The 18,456-nt window shown below is 38.2% G+C and overlaps 2 protein-coding genes across 2 annotated transcripts; one reads left to right on the forward strand and one right to left on the reverse strand.

The window, feature by feature from the left end:
• Window positions 1–3,519: 3,519 nt before the first annotated feature.
• On the forward strand, window positions 3,520–11,032 carry vdac2 (voltage-dependent anion channel 2). Its single transcript, XM_083539319.1, has 9 exons — window positions 3,520–3,723; window positions 5,203–5,272; window positions 5,368–5,417; window positions 5,718–5,870; window positions 5,969–6,021; window positions 9,132–9,359; window positions 9,489–9,639; window positions 9,823–9,880; window positions 10,119–11,032. Exons 2-9 carry the CDS (start codon window positions 5,206–5,208, stop codon window positions 10,208–10,210), a joined length of 852 nt encoding a protein of 283 aa, XP_083395445.1. The 5' UTR covers window positions 3,520–3,723; window positions 5,203–5,205; the 3' UTR covers window positions 10,211–11,032.
• A 1,273-nt stretch (window positions 11,033–12,305) lies between these two features.
• LOC310724872 (uncharacterized protein) lies at window positions 12,306–16,785 on the reverse strand. Its single transcript, XM_083539277.1, has 3 exons — window positions 15,421–16,785; window positions 14,815–14,939; window positions 12,306–14,723 (listed from the first exon to the last, which is right to left on the reverse strand). Exons 1-3 carry the CDS (start codon window positions 16,384–16,386, stop codon window positions 12,677–12,679), a joined length of 3,138 nt encoding a protein of 1,045 aa, XP_083395403.1. The 5' UTR covers window positions 16,387–16,785; the 3' UTR covers window positions 12,306–12,676.
• Between the last annotated feature and the right edge of the window lie 1,671 nt (window positions 16,786–18,456).

The raw sequence follows: 18,456 nt of genomic DNA on the forward strand, positions 1-18,456 counted from the left end.
AAAACCCACCAATTCACACATCTAAAAAAATTTAAATACTACATAAGACCAATCAAAAAACATTTTTAGTGAATTGTTGGCCTTCTGGAAAGTATTTTGATTTACTGTATATGTACTCAATATTTGGTAGGGGCTCCTTTTGCTTTAATTACTCAATTCAGCGTGCAGGGTGTCAATGCTCGTCTTCTGGACAACTGTCAAGTCAGCAGTCTTCCCCCATGATTGTGTAGCCTGAACCAGACTGAGACACAATTTAAAGGCTCAGGAAACCTTTGCAGGTGTTTGGATTTAATGAGCTGATTAAAGTGTGACACCACGAGTCTCCAATATTTAACTTTTTCACAATATTGTAATTTTCTGAGAATTTTGGGTTTTCATTAGCTGTAAGCCATAATCATCAAAATTAAAAGAAATAAACACTTGAAATATATCAGTCTGTGTGTGATGTATTTATATAATATACGAGTTAGACTTTTTGTATTGAATTACTACAATAAATTCTAATTTATTGAAATGCACCTGTATTTAACATTGTAGATTAAAACTAAAGTAACAAGTCTGGTTTGAAAATGTAAGAGGTAGAAAGTACAGGTATTTGTGTAAAAAAATGTATTGAGTGAAAGTAAAAAGTGCAAAATAAATAATGAAGAAAAGTACTAATAACAGAAAAAATTACTTAAATACAGTAACAAAGAATTTTTGTACTTGTTGTACCTGATGTTTACATTGAACCAAATGTTTACATGTACAGGTTTTTTTATTTGTTTATATATATATATATATATATATATATATATATATATATATATATATATATATATATATATATATATATATATATATATATATATACAGACAATTCATGTGCACAACCTTCTGTAGCCTACTGGTTGGCACTACAGTGTTACTGTGTCTACTGTCTCCTTGTCTCGTGCCTTTTTTTTTGCACTAAATTTTGCACATATGATTTTGTGTTTATAGTTTAGAGTTCTGTCTGGTTCCATGTTCCATTTTTAGTATTTATGTTGTTTGATGTAGCACCTTGGTCCTAGAGAAAAGTTTCGTTTTAATGTATACTGCACTGTATATGGTTGTATATGGACAATAATAATTCTTGACTTGTTAAAATCTACTTGTGTTTGTTTGTGTCTGTGTCTGTGTCTCTGTGTGTCTGCAATTGTATACTTTGACCAGAAGATGGCAAGCGAGTGTTCTGATTAGGAGTTGTATTTTATTTTAGCAGTACACAGATATGCCTGTAACCACTTTTATTTACGGTTCGAAGCAAATGTTTTTAACTGAGCAAATTTTTTACAAATGCCTTAAACAAATAACCACCACATATTTTGTGTGTTTGTTTCTGGGGTGCATAGCTGATATCTGTCAACATAAAATACATTTAAAAATTCTAAAGTACTCGTTGTTTTTCTGCAATGAGTTGTGACAAACTCAACTCAGACCATGTGCAGCTTGCAAAATACATAAATAACTTAATAAATACCAGATAAATATATATATAAAAACTGGTTTTGAACACAGAGTACACCAAAAAAACAAGTCACGTAGACCTGAAATTGCATAATGAACAATTAGATTAGAATTTTTGAATTCATTGAAATTGAATTTTATATATTCAATTAGTTGATTGTGTACAAATGTCTGCTGTTTTCTACAATATCAGTTGTTTGTCATGTTGATGAAAATACATTATACTGGTTTCACCTGAATAGTCTTAACCCCCAAAACACCTCAGCATCAGTTCATTGTATAAGTCATTCAATGCAAAATGGTTAAACCAGTTGTCATCATCTGTCATCTAAAATTTATTTTTATATTTTTTGGGAAAGGGGGATTGATGAATTGTGCAGATGAATCTTGAATGTCACTAATGAAGGAGAGTGTACGGCATCAGATCAACCAATAATCAACTAGTTCTCTAGAACAGGTCAAAGGTGAATCTTGTGACCCTTCAATTGGAGAGTAAACAGACAGAGCAAAACAAACAATTATACATTCTGAAAATGAATGAACAACTAAAAAATGAACGAAGACTAGTACAGTACAGTAAAAGTGTGAATCTTGCCTGGTAAGTACAGGCTTCTACAAGAAATCCAATGTTTTGTGCTGTTTGTACAAATTGTTTTGAGAATGCACTTACTGGTTTGCAAATACTGTATTAATAATAATTCGAGAAATGTTTCAAAGCAGCTCAGAAAAACTGAAAGACATGGTTTGCCAAAGGGATTGGATGAAACTGAAGTATCCAGCACAGAGCCCTAACCTCAACCGAATCAAAAGGATGAACTTTAATGAACCTTTAGAAAATCCAAAATCAGACTCTGACCTTACTAATGCTCTTATTGTCGAATGAGCAGAAATCCTCACATGTAGGCTGCAGAATCTAGTGGAAAACTTTCTCAGTCGTGTGGAGGTTATTATAACAGCAGAAGGGGATCATATCTGAAATAGGATTTTCAGCAAGTACACTTGCAAAAGCCTACAAATTAAATACAAAATAGGTTGCATTTGTGAATAATTTATTTCGAGAAAACAGTATAAATAGTAGTTTAACTACTTTAGTTGACACATTTAAATCCGTTATGAGCTATTGTTAAACTGTTGATTAAAAATACTACCTGAATAGAATCAGCAAGCAAATTATGAATGAGATACCTCAAACCCAAAACTCCTTCAATAGTGAATGAGTTTAGATGACCCAGTGTTGAAGCAGGGAGTATTTCTGCCTCACAGCTCCAGGGTTGGTGTAAATCTAAGCTCAGGTTACTGTCTGTGTGGTTTCACGTGCTTTCCTTGTATGTTCCAGAACATGCGCAACAAACATATTTCAGACTCAGGAGTTTCGAACCTGTGTCTGTAGATTCAATAGTCACATACTTGCTGATGGTTTGTGCATTCTACTTATTTAATACTCTGTTTAACCGAATGAAATGTATTGAAATTTGCCAGGGCCTAAGACAAATTAGTGCAAACACTCTCTCATGTGTAGAAGTGCACAAATCAGACGATTTCTTGTGCTTTCAAAATCAACTGTTAAACACTAGTAACTTTCTTTGAATCTTTGTAAGAAAGACGACCTGCAATCTGGATTAGAGAGACACTCACATATACAAACAGAAGTAAATGCAGGAGCATGAAGGTCCTGCATGGAGGACCAAGATCACCTTATAAATGACTCCAATATTGTACAGGAAGTGACTCAGTATTAGTATTACTGTATCCTGGACACGCATGCAAAACATTTTGATGGCATTTTTTGTTGGTGTGTTTGGAAAATAAAACACCACAATTACATTATTATATCATTATATTATATATGTTTACACTACAGACTGACACTATGTCTTCATGGAAGGTAAAAGGTTTGGAAACCACCCTTTCATATAGCTCTTAATTCCCTATATAAGAGCACTATTTAGTCAATATAACACAGATTTTGTGACTTTATTTAGTGCACTATTTTGGAGTTGGTTTGAATTTAGTCCTAGCCACCCCTGCCTGGTTTTGTTGTGCGCATGCGTGTTAGAGGCGCGCATGCGCAATTCCGACTGGGCAGGGGCGGCATATCGGTTTGCGCCAGATATCTGTGCTGTACAGTCTCCTTCAGCTCGCCCTCCAACCCTTTCGGATCTCCGTGGCTGCTCAGCGCTGGGGTTCATTTAATTTAACTTATTGAAGTCAATCCACATATCCATCTATTAGCAGGTGAGTTACAGGGGAGATCTAAAATATCATATATACCTGCACGCTTCTTGGTAGTCGCCGTTTTGGAACTTGTATAACCCTGGGTTACACTTTGTTAGCACGCTCGCGCTAGTTAGCAGGATAGCTAAGCTAGCAATGGCTACATGACAGCCTGGGCTCTGCAGCCATTATTAGATACATGTAGATATTGGAGCCGGGGTTTAGGGGTTTCAGTGAAAAATATAAAGCGGCATTCAGTCAGAGTCCGTGTGTGACGTGGTTAAAGCTTTGTGAGGGTTTGTCGGTGTGCTGAGAGCAGCTCGTGGCTGTAGCCTGCTCAATGACAGGCGTGCTGCTTGCTAACGTGAGTAAGAGTGAGTGACTTTTTCCACCTGGTTAAAGGTGGAGGAGTAGTGGTAGTGAGGCTTCCAGCAGGCACATGCAAGAAGAAAACCTGGATTATGCGCCTATTTATCAACATTCTTTAATAGGAAAGAAAGTAAAAGTCCTTCATGGATGAGTTCCGGTTTGCGGCTTTTTTGATTAGCTGGAGAATAACTAGCAAGCTAACAGTTTAGCTAATTGAAATTCAGTTTTTTTGGGGGTGGAATTGCACAACCTTCCAGAACATCGTGTCACAATCTTAGCGAAAGCTGGACCAAACTGTGAATATCGTAAATTAAACTATAAATGTGTAAGGGCGAGGGTGAAACGTGCTGATTAGCGCATGGTCAGGGGGTGGGGATCTGCCGGTATACAACTGCAGCACGTCAGTGTGAGCCGCCGGTCTCTGGCCAAGATGGCTTCCACTTTTAACCTTGTCCATGCATCCTCTCATTATTTTCCTTTTATCCCTTTAGTTTAGTTCGTTTATATGGTATTGATGGTGTAAGGAAATGAAAATCGAGTCAGGTTTAGTAACTAATTAAAAAGCTAAATAATTCCCCCCCCCCATAATCCCCCCCCACACACACACACCCAAATCGACTGGACAAACCCTATTCACATACAGTCTGCTGTCCATCTGTGGTTTAATACTAAAACAGAACATATTGCAAAGGTATCCTTTGAAACACTGGACCATTAGGGTTGCAAGGACATGATGGGTCAACCAGGCCTTAAGCATGAAGTATATGCCTAACGGAATATGGTACCTCATATACAGACAGGGATATGTTCCAGTATTACAGACCGTCAGTGTATTTGATTGTGTTCACTTTTTCTCGAAGGACTCGTGAAGGTGTGGCCTGCTGTTGTCACACCGCCCGTGTGTGTGTGTGTGTGTGTGCAATAGGAAAATAGTACTGCACCTTTGACAGGAAACATGGCAAACCAGAGATAGTGTTTTATGGGCATTTATTCACGCCTCTTTTAAGAATGTTGTACTCATGCCAATTAGCAGTTGGTGTGTTTTGTGTTTTATGTTATGGGTGTGATCTACTTATGATTGGTGGGGTTTTTTTGTCATTTGACTATTGTTCTTTCTGTATTCTTTCACAGACAATGGCAGTCCCCCCAGCTTACGCCGATCTTGGAAAATCTGCCAAGGACATCTTTAACAAGGGATATGGTAATGTGACTCGCTAACAGAACGAGTAAAATCAGTAATTTTTTGTTGTAATTTTTGTGTTGGTCCTTGTTGTAATTTGTTTTATTTGTTCAAAGGCTTTGGTCTGGTGAAACTTGATGTGAAGACAAAATCAGCCAGTGGAGTGGTAAGTGCATGATGCTTCACTTTTGAGTTTTTTTGATTATATAAGTACATTTTCATTGTCTTGTGCATGCATTACTCTGAATGGAAATGTTTGGTAATTTCATATTTAGAATAAATTAATCATGATGAATTAATTATAAATTATGTGCCATTATCTTTTAGGGGGGTTTAAAATGTAGATTAAATTACATGGCACGGACTAGGTCTGTTGTATTTACAGTTTCAATGAAGTTGTTATTCAATTACTGTGAAATTTGAAACTGTGGGGTAAAATGTTGTGCGTATTCTATTTTCTGTGCAGGAGTTCAAGACTTCAGGTTCCTCCAACACCGACACCAGCAAAGTGGTGGGCAGTCTAGAAACGAAATACAAGAGGTCTGAGTATGGCTTGACCTTTACTGAGAAATGGAACACTGACAACACTCTAGGAACAGAGATCACCATTGAAGACCAGGTCTGATTGCAGAAAATCACAAAATTGAGGAAGATTTGTGTGTATGATGGATTTCAGTGGTTCATTTCTCCTAACAGCTTTTCTGTCTGACTTTTTAGATTGCAAAAGGGCTGAAGCTGACTTTTGATACAACTTTCTCACCAAACACAGGGTAAATATTTTAATCTGTAAAGGCTTTAACTATTTAACTATTATGAAATTATAGTTTGCTGATGAACGAATACATTTGTGTAAGTCTCAGTGGCAGCTTGAAGACAGGTTAGACATGATTGTCTTATTTAGAAACACTTTCTGGGTCCTACAGTGCATAAGGTTAGTGTGTCTTTAGAAGAAACATGGTGGACACCTACATCACAGACAGCGATTAATGGCTCTGCAGGAGTGCTAAATCATGGCCAGCCCTACATGCCTGATACACTTTGAGTTGAGTATTTGGTCAGTGTGGCCCTCACACAGACATTATATTCTGTAAGCCCAGAAGCAAGGCGTATCGTGTGTGTGAGAGAGATTTTATATATATATATATATATATATAAAATTTATTTTTTTGCTTAAACTTTATTTTATTTTTTTATTTAGCTTCAATTTAAATTTGCATCTAAATTGTTCGAACTGTGAAATAAATTGCTGCAATTGCTGCTGTTAATTGAATGAATTTGGGCTGTAGCCATGAACAAGTATGATTCAACATGGTAATTAACATGCCAGTGTAGTCAGAAGGAAAAGACCTGTGCATTTTATATATTCTGCTGCCACCATCAGGTGAAAGGAGAAATTGCAATGCGTACGGCCACCTATCATACCTTTCAAGCAAGAAGCCACTTGACAGTAGGGCTGAAACAATCCCTCAGGTAATTTGAATACAACAAATCAACGAGGCAAATTATTTGCCTTAATGTTTCGTTTAGTCCATTTAAATAAGCCTCTGATTCCTGGGGGAGACGGAACAAGACAGATCAAGTAGAGGAGGCCTTGTTAAAACAGCCGCTTCAAACGTCAGACCGACATCATGGTTATCGGTGGATGCACCAAAAATGTTGACTGTTTACAAGAAATAGTCACAATTGCGAGGAAAAAAGTTGGAATTAGGCAAACCATTTTTTTAATGTGGTGGAAATAGGCTTCCATAGATTCAGGCCAAAGAAAACAACAAAGTTTGGGATAATTTCAAGCTAAAACATAAAGAAAACACCGTTCAGTGTGTGGTGTTCTTTTTGTATAGAAATGTCAATTTTTTTTAGGTAGAAATTATCTGTGGCGTGTGTGTTTAGCAAAAGCCAAATGTGCCTAGAAAACCCATTTAGAAAATTTATTTGTTTTGTGTTTGGCTTCCTGCAAGTCATAAGGTCAACTTCGGAAAAGGTCACAAATTACACCCAAATTATGGTTACTGTATTGTTTTTTTTATTGCACTTTTGTTTTCTATGTAATGCGAGGCTGTTTAGCTGGGATTTTTGCCTGTTTCTAGGCAAACTATCTCTCTGGGATAGGTTTGATGACATGAGCACAATATGCATTAAAACAAATAGAACTTGATGCTTACTGTATCAGCAGGGATGTCCCGGATATCAAGTCTTGTCATTCCTGATGCTAACGTGTGCCATAAAAGAACTTCAAATCAATACTGCTGATAAAAACTAATTCATTTGACCTTGCTGTGACCTTGAGCCTGTTTGGATTGATTCTAAAATGATTTTACACATCAGTGGCAGAGGCATAAATAGGTTCCATGTATTTAAAAAGAAAAAAAAAAATGAAAAATGTAGTGCATCAATAATTTTAGCTTTTCGAAATATGAAAGACCTAAAAACTAATTTATTGACATCTTTGCTTCCTGCATTAACAACTGTCTAGCACAGCATAAGGCTTGTTTTGATGGACACGGGTTTCTCATTAATGCACTGTGAACGAAATCTATGCAAAATGCTTCGAGTGTTTGCTACAACTTTTTTGGTTTGATTGTACCCTTTTCCACTGTTGTCGCATTTTTTGCCATTTTACAAATAGTATTTTAGAATCTGACGACATATACTAGATTCCAGTGTGATTCATGAGTGAAGATAAAGTTTGTTGGGATTGTTAGGATTACATTTTATTGAAAATTGCATCATTAGAAAATTGTAAATACTTTTGTTAGTTGTTGCGAGTTAAATGGTGGCCCTTTGCATTTTTTATTGCATTGTGCAATAATGTAGAAGTAGTATTTATTTGAATAAAAACCCAGCAATTTCCCTATAGTTGCGCTATTCCTGTGCCACTTCCTGTAGTTATTTTAAAATGTTGGCCTGCTAAAATAGCAGTATTTATGCTGACTACAGCCAAATGAATGGCCTGATTTATTGTGCAGGTTGAGAGAAATCCATTATTCTCTCCACCAGCATTGTCAAGCATTCGTGTTTAAAACCCTTATTTTAGATATTGCTGAAGTGCATATAGGTTTATTCTGCAGTGGGGTTAGTAGGTTTACTATAACACTTCCCATGAATGTCTAGTAATCTTTTTAATCTTTAGTTGACCTGCATTGTTTATGCAGGATTGGTTCTTCTCATACATATAGGTGTGATAGCCCATGGCTGTGATGGTTCATTTCTTTACTGCTTTTATACAGTAAAACCCCGTTGTACGAGCATAATTCGTTCTTGAAAATTGCTCGTAGGTCCATTTGCTCGTACGTTCAAACTAATTTTCCACATAGGAATGAATGTAAAAGCAATTTAATTCGTGCCGAGATTTCTGCACTTAAAGTATTTGTAGCCTATTTTAACAAATAAATACACCACAAATTACCGTAATGTAAACATAATTTAATGCTTGCCCATGTGGTAGTGGTTGATTGCGAGTGTAAGACGCACACCATGCTCGTAACCTCCTTGGTTTCCATGGTAATTCTATTTAATTTCGTTTTCACAGCACCATCACTGATTTTCTTAGGAGATATTTTTTCAAGACTTCTAGTGAAATAAAAATATAACGCTAAAAAAAAGTTTGTTTTTGCTGCACTGAACAACGAGAGCGACCGAGTGATACGTCATCAACTAAGCAACTGATACTTCCCTCGGCTGAAAACGGGGATCCGGCAGCGTGGGTTTGCTCGTGCCTTCGAAATTTGCTCGTGAAACAGAGCAAGTTTGTGTCTCCGTTTGCTCGTACTATTAGTTGCTTGTACAACAGGGTTTTACTGTCATTTATTATAATTATAATTCTGCCCTGGAAAATTCTGTTACAGAATGTTCATTTGTCAAAAACAATTCTTTTTATTAGCAAGAAAAGTGGAAAAGTCAAGACAGCCTACAAACGGGAATATGTCAATTTGGGCTGCGATGTTGACTTCGACTTTGCTGGTCCAACTATCCATGCCGCTGGTGTGGTTGGTTATGAAGGATGGCTTGCTGGCTACCAGATGTCCTTCGATACAGCCAAGTCCAAGATGACCCAGAACAACTTTGCTGTAGGCTACAAGACTGGTGACTTCCAGCTGCACACTAATGTGTAAGTACAGCCTGTCTAATGAGTGCACACAGTAATAGTGTCATTGTGTATCATAATATCTGTCATTATATAGTGAAGTAAACCGTACGCACATTGTTGGCGCTAAGACTGTAGTCCTGCTCTCTGCAGTAATGATGGCTCAGAGTTTGGTGGCTCGATCTACCAGAAAGTGAGTGATAAGATGGAGACGGCGGTGAACCTGGCCTGGACCGCAGGCAGTAACAGCACACGCTTTGGTATCGGTGCAAAGTACCAGCTGGACAAGGATGCCTCCATTAGTGTGAGTCCATGATCTTTTCTCAGAAATGTTCTGAGGTAACTTGGACAATTAATTATATTATATAATTTTATATTGTGCCATGAGCAGTTTACACGGTACATCATTTTGTAGTGTATTTTTGTTTCTATGAGCATTGTGAAGAGTGATTTTATAATTTTTGGGATTTAAATATCATCTTTGCAGGCCAAAGTGAACAATACCAGCCTAGTGGGTGTTGGATACACACAGACTCTGAGACCAGGTATGGTGGTGGTCTTTCTTTCAGTTAAATGTTTATGAAAAGCAATAATTTTTATATTATGGGAATGATCATACACACAAACATATGGGCTGTAACTAAAGGTCTGGAGAGATCCTTCTTAGCTTTTACACATCGACTTTCAAACGCACATTTCATGTTCCCGTTCTGTGTAAAATAATGTCATGCTTAAAGCAAACCTGGAGCCTTCTTGTAACAACGCTGTAATGGTTTTGTGCAGGTGTGAAGCTGACCCTGTCTGCCCTGGTTGATGGAAAGAGCATCAATTCAGGTGGCCATAAGCTGGGTTTGGGGCTGGAGCTGGAAGCCTAGAAGTCCTGCACTCGCTCACATCAGGGACAAGGGAATATCAGAGGAATCTGGCCTTAAATCTTAACCAGCAGGGGAATTCTGGATGGGAAGGGATGTGTTCAAAGACTCCAACAAACATTTTTAGTAACCATTGCAGTACTGCTCATTCTTTCCCCCTGTGGTGTCTGTTTTTTTGGTTAATAGTGCTCCTAAACATAGTCACTTATTGGTTCTGCTGCTAAATTTGATTTCTTATCTGAAACTCACACTCCGTTGGCTATTTAATGATCTCTACTTGCATACCAATGTGTGTTTAAGTCTGCATGTTGAATATTCTCTGCAGTAAGTTATTGAGGTATTGGGAGAATGTGATGCTTGTTTACCTAGTATTCCTTAGTCATCTAAAAATAATGTGTGCAAACATTAACTACATTTTAAAGTTCATATCTGCTTATTTAAACAATGCTTTTTTTTTTTGTCCACATACACAGAAAATACTTGCTCCATAGTACCATTTGTCAGCCACTAGGATTTGAGATGCACTTGTACTTGAAACCTGCCCTTAAACTGAGCAGTTTTTGGGTGGCCTAAATGGATGAATGAAAGCGATTTAAGAACCAGTTTGGGAGTATGGCTGGCTTTGTGGTTTTTTGTTTTTGCTTTGTTTTTTTCTTTCTGCAAAGATGACTAGGTGAAGCTTAAGGTAATGCCAAAATGGATGTGAGTTCAGTATCTAAAGCTTTTAGTCTCACCTTTATGAACCTGACTTGCTGAGGTCATGTGTACACAAAACCATAGAGGTCCTTGTGTGTGTAAACTTTTCAATAAAGTCTTTGAGCCCCGTTTGATTGTTTTGTGATTATTTTTAAGCAAGAATGTAGTTTCAATTAGTAAGTTAAACATATGAATGCAATCTACATTAATGAAAAAATAATGTGTATACAAAATATTATTTAAACCTTGATAGATAGCGATATATATAAAATATACACTAACCTATTAGAGGAGATTTCTCTTGGGAAAATAGGTAAGTGTCTGTCCTCATTACACATCTAAACAACCCTGGCCCTTTTGATACTTCATTTAAAATTTGCTCCAAACAATTATTCCATTCAGCACTTCTTTTTGATTTGTCATTTGCTTTGGGCTTTTTTGTTTTATGTAGTGATTCCCATGGGTTTGCTAGTTGGCTCTGGTTATCTTGAACATGAAACACTGATTTTAAAGTAATTCCTGCTGGAAAGCAAATCACAGGATTTTGCACTCATACGGCTTCATTTCAAGTCAATTCACAGACGTTTGAATGACAGATTTGTAGCGTTCCTGACATGAAAATTTCTGCATTTCTTTGGTCCTATTTACTTGCAGGATGAAGAAGAGCAACGGTTGTTGCACACTGCCCACATTAATTTTAACTATTAAAGGATCAAATCACCGATCAGGCATAACATTGACAACATAACAATAACATTATCTTTAAATCATGGCACCTGTTAGTGGGTAGAATATGCAGCAAATGAACGGTTGATTTGTTAGAAACAAAAAAAAAAAAAAAATTGAGTGAGTTTGAGTAATCAAATTGAGAGGGCTAAAGGATTGGCTCAGAGGTGTTTCCTGGTCTGCAGTGGTCAGTATCTATCAAAAGTGTTCCAAGGAAGGAACAGTGGTGAACCAGCAACAGGGTCATGGGCGGCCAAGGCTCATTGATGCAGGTGGGAGTGAATGCAGGTGCGTGTGGTCCGATCCAACAGTCCTGAAGCTCAATCTGCTGAAGAGGTTAATGCTGTTAAAGCTCGAAGGGTTACAACTGTTTTTGCAGCAAACACAATTTTAGTAAGGTGGTCATAATGTTTTACCTGTTCGGTGTATGTCTTATTCTTTATATTAATATTAGTTTCACCATAGATACAAAACACTTCTTCGTCCGTAATGCACTCCATAGACCTGTTTTTAACACTAAAATGCTTATCATGTATCTGACTCTTGCTATCCATCCATAGAGTCATACTTTCATATTTTATATCTGCACCATATAAAAATGTTTGTTGTGAACTTCTGTTAGACAGGCAGGAGGGAAAAGTAGTAGTCACACCAAAAACCAAATGTAGTATGCTGAAACAATATTTATTCTGCCAATATAGAGCATTCTGTTAAATATACACATTCACCTAACAAGCAGTTGTGGTATAGCAAAATATTTTCATTTAAACATATACATTCTGTTTTGTACTGTATACATATATATGTGTATATATTTTAATTCATCAATCTAGCTTTAACCTAAATAGCAGCACACTTGCATATATCAGCTCTTATGGTGCATGTAGGTCAACACTGCAGGTCACTCGTTGTTTTTTCATGCAGTTATTTATCTTTTCATGCAGTTTTTTTAAGCATTTATGCAACATACACAGGATTTATTTAAACCGCTAATTACTTGTATACTTTGCATTGCTAATATTCTGTGAAGGTGTCTCTGAAAGTCTTTCATATTTTAACTCCATTCTCAGTTACTGCTGGCATGTCTCTTTCTTTTTGCAGATCTGCTTTCATGCTGTTGTCCTGCCCTTTCTCAGAGAAAGCTTGACCTTTATCTGTAGGCTCAGGTTTTTCGGAATCTTTTAGGGGTGTAGGATCCTCCTGAAGACTTTTTGTCACGTCCACCTTGACACTTGGTTGCTTCACCTCGCTGCTGTCTGTCTGATCCAGTTTCTCAATTTTTGTGTCTTTGATAACTTGTGAATCTTTCTCTGTAATGGTCTCTTCTTTACTTTGCTCTTTTTCCGGTGAGATCTTTGGAACACTATACTCAGGCTGCACATCTTTAGAGGTTTTACTGTCTATCTCTTTCACCTCAGGCTTGATTGTATCCGTCTTTTTGATGTCCTCGGAAGTCACCGGTATATGCTCCTCTGGACCTCTCTCTGGTTTCTCTGGTTTCTGTGTTTTCTCTGTTTTTTGCTCATCTTTTGTTTCCTTTTCATCAGATTTTGTCTCTGTATCCTTCTGGAGGTCATCTTTCAGTATCTCAGATGTTTTTGTTGTTACCTTTTCCTCTGTTTTAAGATCTTTGTCTACAATATCTTCTTTAGCATCATCTGCATTTTTCGGAGCCTCTCCCTCTGATTTTGTCTCAATCCTTGGTTTTTCCGGCTCTTCCTTGATTTGCATTTGTTCCACCTTTTTCTCCGTTTTCTTTGCTTCAGTACTTTCCTCCTTTTTTGCACTGTCCATCACGTCCTTTGTCTGAATCTCCTTCTTTTCAGATGGCTCGGATGTTTCAACGTTAGTTTCTTTGGCAGCAGGTTTGGAAACATCCTCTTTTGAAATGTGTGCCTCTGTAGACTGGAGACTGTCTCCCTTTCCTGGTTTATTAGTTTCTGTGTCAACCTCGGGTTTGCTGTCCATTTTTTTCTCCTCAGGTTTTTCCTTAACTACCTCACTTTTTAGCGGTGCATCTGTCTTCACTTTCTCTGCCAGCTCTTTTTGCACCTCTACTGCATTATCCTGCGCACTTGCTGCTTTAGTAGTATCGAGTACATCAGCTTCTGAAGTTTCTACAGTCTGCTTTGAATCTGCTTCGCTGTTAGGACGTGTCTCTTCTCCTGCCTCAGCTTTTTGAGATACAGGCTGTGGGTCAGCAGTGGATGCGTCCACCTCCACAGATTTCAACTGATCACTTTCTCTGTCTTTCTCCATCATTTTTCCAGTAGAGGAATCCTCAGGCTCAGCTACATGTTCTGTCTTTTCTTTTGCCTTTTCATTCTCGGATTTTGGAGGTATCTCTTCCATAGTAGTTTTTCCTGGCTCTGTAATAACTTCCTGGGTAGCTGTTTGCTCTTTTGGCTCTGGTTGTTCCATACTGGCCTGATTTATTTCTTTTGCTATATCCTGTTTCTGTTTTTCGGTGTCGAGAGCTACCATTTCTACATCTTCATTGGTGCTTGTTTCTGCTTGAGTTTGTTCTGGTTTTATATCTAAATCTGGCTCCTGTGTTTTGGAGTCTGGATCACTTTCTTTGTCTGCTTGATCTGTTTCTTTCTCTTCAGTTTGTTCTGGTGTAGTTACATTGTTTTGTGCTGGTTCAGTGTTAATCTCACCTTCCTTAAGCTCTGTAGAAACACCTGTTGACTCTTTTAGTGATTGTTCTTCCTCTACATTTCCTGTTGGCTTTTCTTCATCCGGTCGTTCTGTTTTATCCTGTGTTTCTGACTCTTGGGTCTTTTCTTCCACTAAGTCTTCTTTACCTGGCTCTGGTATATCTGCATTCTCTTTCTCACTACACACTTTCTCACCCTCCCTTTGTTCTTCAGCATCCTCAGACCCTGTGTCTGAAATCTCAATGTCTTCACTGGTTGTTTCTGTTATAATCTCCTCGACGAATTTGTACTGTGGCTCTACTTTTCGAGTCACTCCGCCCACCCTTGGGACACTAGGCAGAGTATAGATGGGTGACTGCCTGTAAACATACGGCACTGGTATCTGTGCATCAGAAAGAGTGGAGAATCTTGACTCCTCACTCTCCAGCAATTTTCTGCAGGAGGACATAAGGACAACATGATTTTAACCAGCTGTTCGACGCATTTTTCATTTAATTGAAAACATATTGGTATTGTGATCCTCACCTGTATGAATAGATTTCAGCATCCAGTGCCATTTTTACATTCAGCAGACCGTGATACTCTTGCACATGGCTGCTCATGTCATATTTGGTGTTTTTCAGCTCCTGTTCCAGCTCTCTAATGGTGTCCTGTTAAAAATCACACAGCAGAAAAAGAAACTGAATAGACAGAAACTGCAGAATAAACTTTTTTTTTTAAACAGAAAAAAATGAAAAAGATTTAGCGTGTCCAATAAAATATTTTTATTTAGGTCACTGGTGAGCATATCCGGATTAGGATGGGTTCTCTTCTGAGTCTGGATCATCTCAAGGTCCTTTCTACTATAAGTGCTATACTAATAGGGACTAACATATAAATAGAAATTGTATAACCTTTTCCTCTGTAAAGCTGCTTTGGACCAATGTCAATTGTTAAAAGCGCTATAGAAATAAAATGTAATTAAACTAAATCCTGCAGCTTTTAACTAACAAATGGCTGCACTTAATACTGTACATATGATGTAACAAGTATGTAACATGGCAGGATTAAGACTGGACCTAAGCTGATACAGTTTCTGCATCACGGTTGTTATGTGCTACACTGGCTTTCCAGGTGTAATGAAAGACTGACCTGGTAGTGATGGATTTCCGCGGTATGTCTTTGCTCGAGGTCATACAGCTGTCTCTCCAGCGCTTCTCTCATTCCTCTGACTGAATCGAGCTCCACGTTCTTGCTCTGCAGCTGCTTTCTGTATTGGCTGATTTCAGCTTTGGTGGCAATCAGAGCCTCTCTGTCTGTCTCGGCAGCTTTGGTGAGTTTGGCCAACTGATTGTTGAAGCGTTGCTCATTGTGGCTGTCTGGACAGAAAGCGCGACCTTCCAGCTGTGCCCGGATCTCCCTGAGCGCCGCGGTGAGCTCTCCTTTCCCGAAACCCTTCACCTCCACAGGAACGCGCGTCTCCTTCATTTGGGTCAACATCTCAGCCACTTCAGCCTCGTGGTTTCTCTTGAGGAACTCGATCTCGTCCTCGAGAGCCGTCGCCTTCCTGTCCATCTCTTCTTTGGCTAAATACGCGTTGTCGATGTATTTCTTGAGCGCAGCGATGCTCTCCTCGGCTTCAGCTCTGCTGCGCGCCTCCTGCTCGCATTTCTCCCTCAGCGCGTTAAACTCGTCCTCCACGCGCTTCTGCTCCAGCTCAATCTGATGCTTCTGCATGGCCATGTCATGCGCCTGCCTCCTCAGGTCCTGCAGCTCCGGCTCATACTGCTTGGCCAGAGCCGTGTTCGACTTTGCTTTCAGTCGGATCTCCTCGATCTCCTTCTCCAGTGCTCTGTTTTGGCTTTCCAGGCGGTGCACTGTCTCAATAAAGCCCGCGAAACGGTCGTTCAGGCCGCGGAGTAGCTCCTTCTCGTTCGTCATCATCAAAGGCAGCTCAGGAGAGAAGTGGCGCGAGCTGTGGCCTGGTTTCGGAGCTGGTCCCGCGTTGCCGCCGGCTCGGCTGAGCGCAGGTGTCCTTGCGAGGCGCTGAGAGGATGGAGCTGGCTGATAGCGCTGCTCCTCGCGTCTCCAGCTGGGTCCATGTAGTAGACGATCCATGCTGAGAGGCGTACTGATTTCCCTTCGCAGAGTTGCCGGGGTTTTATATACTGCGCGATGTGTTAAGCTTGCAGAACTGAGGTGTCAGTAACGCACAGAATGAGCAGCTCAGCATCATCATCAGCAGCAGCAGCAGCGCCGGCGGGCGCGCTCAGTCTGACGTCATAAAATCCATCCACCTTGATTGTAAAAAACTAAAGACATAACTAGAAGTGTGTCTGTCTGTCTGTCTGTCTGTCTGTCTGTCTGTCTGTCTGTCTGTCTGTCTGTCTGTCTATCTATCTATCTATCTATCTATCTATCTATCTATCTATCTATCTATCTATCTATCTATCTATCTATCTATCTATCTGCAAGTCACAACCAACTGTACACTGTATAGTAATTGATAGTCAGTGCAATGGCAGGGTTTTCGGTCAGAATTGGTAGGAAAGTTGTATGCATATGATGAAACACCATGCAGCTCATCCCAAACATACAGACTTAAGAAAAGATGTTGACTATACTGTGGAAAGCACATGTAGTCAATGAGGAGAGTGAAAGAGGAAAAAGAAGAAAGAAAAAGCAAATTAGAGTCCAATAAAGCTAATTAATGAAAGAAAACCTGAGGTGTTGAATGAGATATTATTGAGTGTTGTGTGTTTTGTTGCTGAACAGGTAGATGTTATTAATTGTTCTCTAGTCATTTAGGTTTAGCTTATTGTGCAGTTTGTATAACTACCTAACTCTGAGTTTGTTTTAATAAAAAGATAACAACAGCCAGTGAAAAGTTTTTTTTTTTATTTATTTGGTATATGTATTTCATCTGGGTCTTGTGATGATATGATGTGATAGTATTGTTTAATACACTGTATTTCATGTAGTTAGACATAATTGGCTAATACTATAACACCCATTGGGCTTGAAGATACATGTAGCTTTGGGGAAAAGCTTTAAATTACGGTACAGTGCTGAACAATGTACTGTGAAAATACAGCAGAGTAACTCCGTTTGTAGTCATCAATCAGAACTTATATATTAGGAAGCTAGCTGGCTTTGTAGGTTATGTAATGTTTATGATACTCATTAAAAAAGAAGAGGTACTCTGCAACAGCTCAGTGATAAATGAGCACTGCTTCTGAAAAGGACACAGCTGACCCACCAAGCTTCAGAAAAAAAAAGAAATTCTCTCTTTTACTTACAATTTTTCTCAGTTGCTTTAGAGCATTTCTCAGATCAAAAATGGAAGTTTCAAAACTACCTGTTCTACTTCCTCATCATTTAGTCACTTGTGCACATTATAAAACTATTTCTTGTTGCTTTGATCAAATTGTGAATGCTTTTATTTTATTTTTATTTAGTTGAGTGTGTTCAATTGTCTGCTGTTTCATGCATTATCAGTTGTTTATGTCAAAATATATTATACTGGTTTCACCCAAATAGTCTTAACCCCAAAAACATTTCAGCATTGCATAAGTCATTGAATGCAAAATGGTTAAACCAGTTGTCATCATCTGTCATCTAAAATTTCTAATGAACTTTTTATTTTGTAAATTGAAAAGACTTTAAATTAATTAATTGTTCAGATAAATCTTAAATGCCAGTAATGAAGGCGAGTGTATGGCATCAGATCAACCAATGATCAACTAGTTCTCTAAAACAGGTCAAAGGTGAATCCTATGAACATTCAATTAGCGACAGAATTTTGAATCATTGTTAATATTTGCAGACCAGTAAGTGCATTTTCAAAACAATTTGTACAAACAGCATAACACATTGGATTTCTTGCAAAAGCCGGTACTTTTCTCAAAATCCTAAATTCATCTCTCAAAAGTATTTGTGTCACCGAACATGTCTTTCCCATCAGAATAAAAAGTCCATTTGTCATTGTTCACAAACAAAATCATCAAAATGTTTAATCATGTTGTCAGTATGGCACCGCACAATTTCTGTATTCTGTAATTTCTGTATTCTGTATAAACTATGGTTTGAATTACAATGATTGAAAAGCTTTTTTTCTTTATGGTATATATGAATTTCAACACCACGAATGAATTGATTTTATTGCGTATTTGATTTATATTGTTTGCA

The sequence above is a fragment of the Silurus aristotelis genome (genome assembly GCF_946808225.1).
Source record: "Silurus aristotelis genome assembly, chromosome: 4".
Taxonomy (NCBI): domain Eukaryota; kingdom Metazoa; phylum Chordata; class Actinopteri; order Siluriformes; family Siluridae; genus Silurus; species Silurus aristotelis.

Excerpts from the sequence above, each read along its gene's own strand:
- vdac2 (XM_083539319.1), top strand. The coding sequence starts at position 5,206 with ATGGCAGTCCCCCCAGCTTACGCCGATCTTGGAAAATCTGCCAAGGAC. Across the intron at positions 5,418-5,717 it reads CAAAATCAGCCAGTGGAGTG|GAGTTCAAGACTTCAGGTTC; the intron begins GTAAGTGCATGA and ends TTTTCTGTGCAG. Across the intron at positions 9,360-9,488 it reads TTCCAGCTGCACACTAATGT|TAATGATGGCTCAGAGTTTG; the intron begins GTAAGTACAGCC and ends TGCTCTCTGCAG.
- LOC310724872 (XM_083539277.1), bottom strand. The coding sequence starts at position 16,386 with ATGGATCGTCTACTACATGGACCCAGCTGGAGACGCGAGGAGCAGCGC. Across the intron at positions 14,940-15,420 it reads CGGAAATCCATCACTACCAG|GACACCATTAGAGAGCTGGA; the intron begins GTCAGTCTTTCA and ends GATTTTTAACAG. Across the intron at positions 14,724-14,814 it reads GCTGAAATCTATTCATACAG|AAAATTGCTGGAGAGTGAGG; the intron begins GTGAGGATCACA and ends GTCCTCCTGCAG.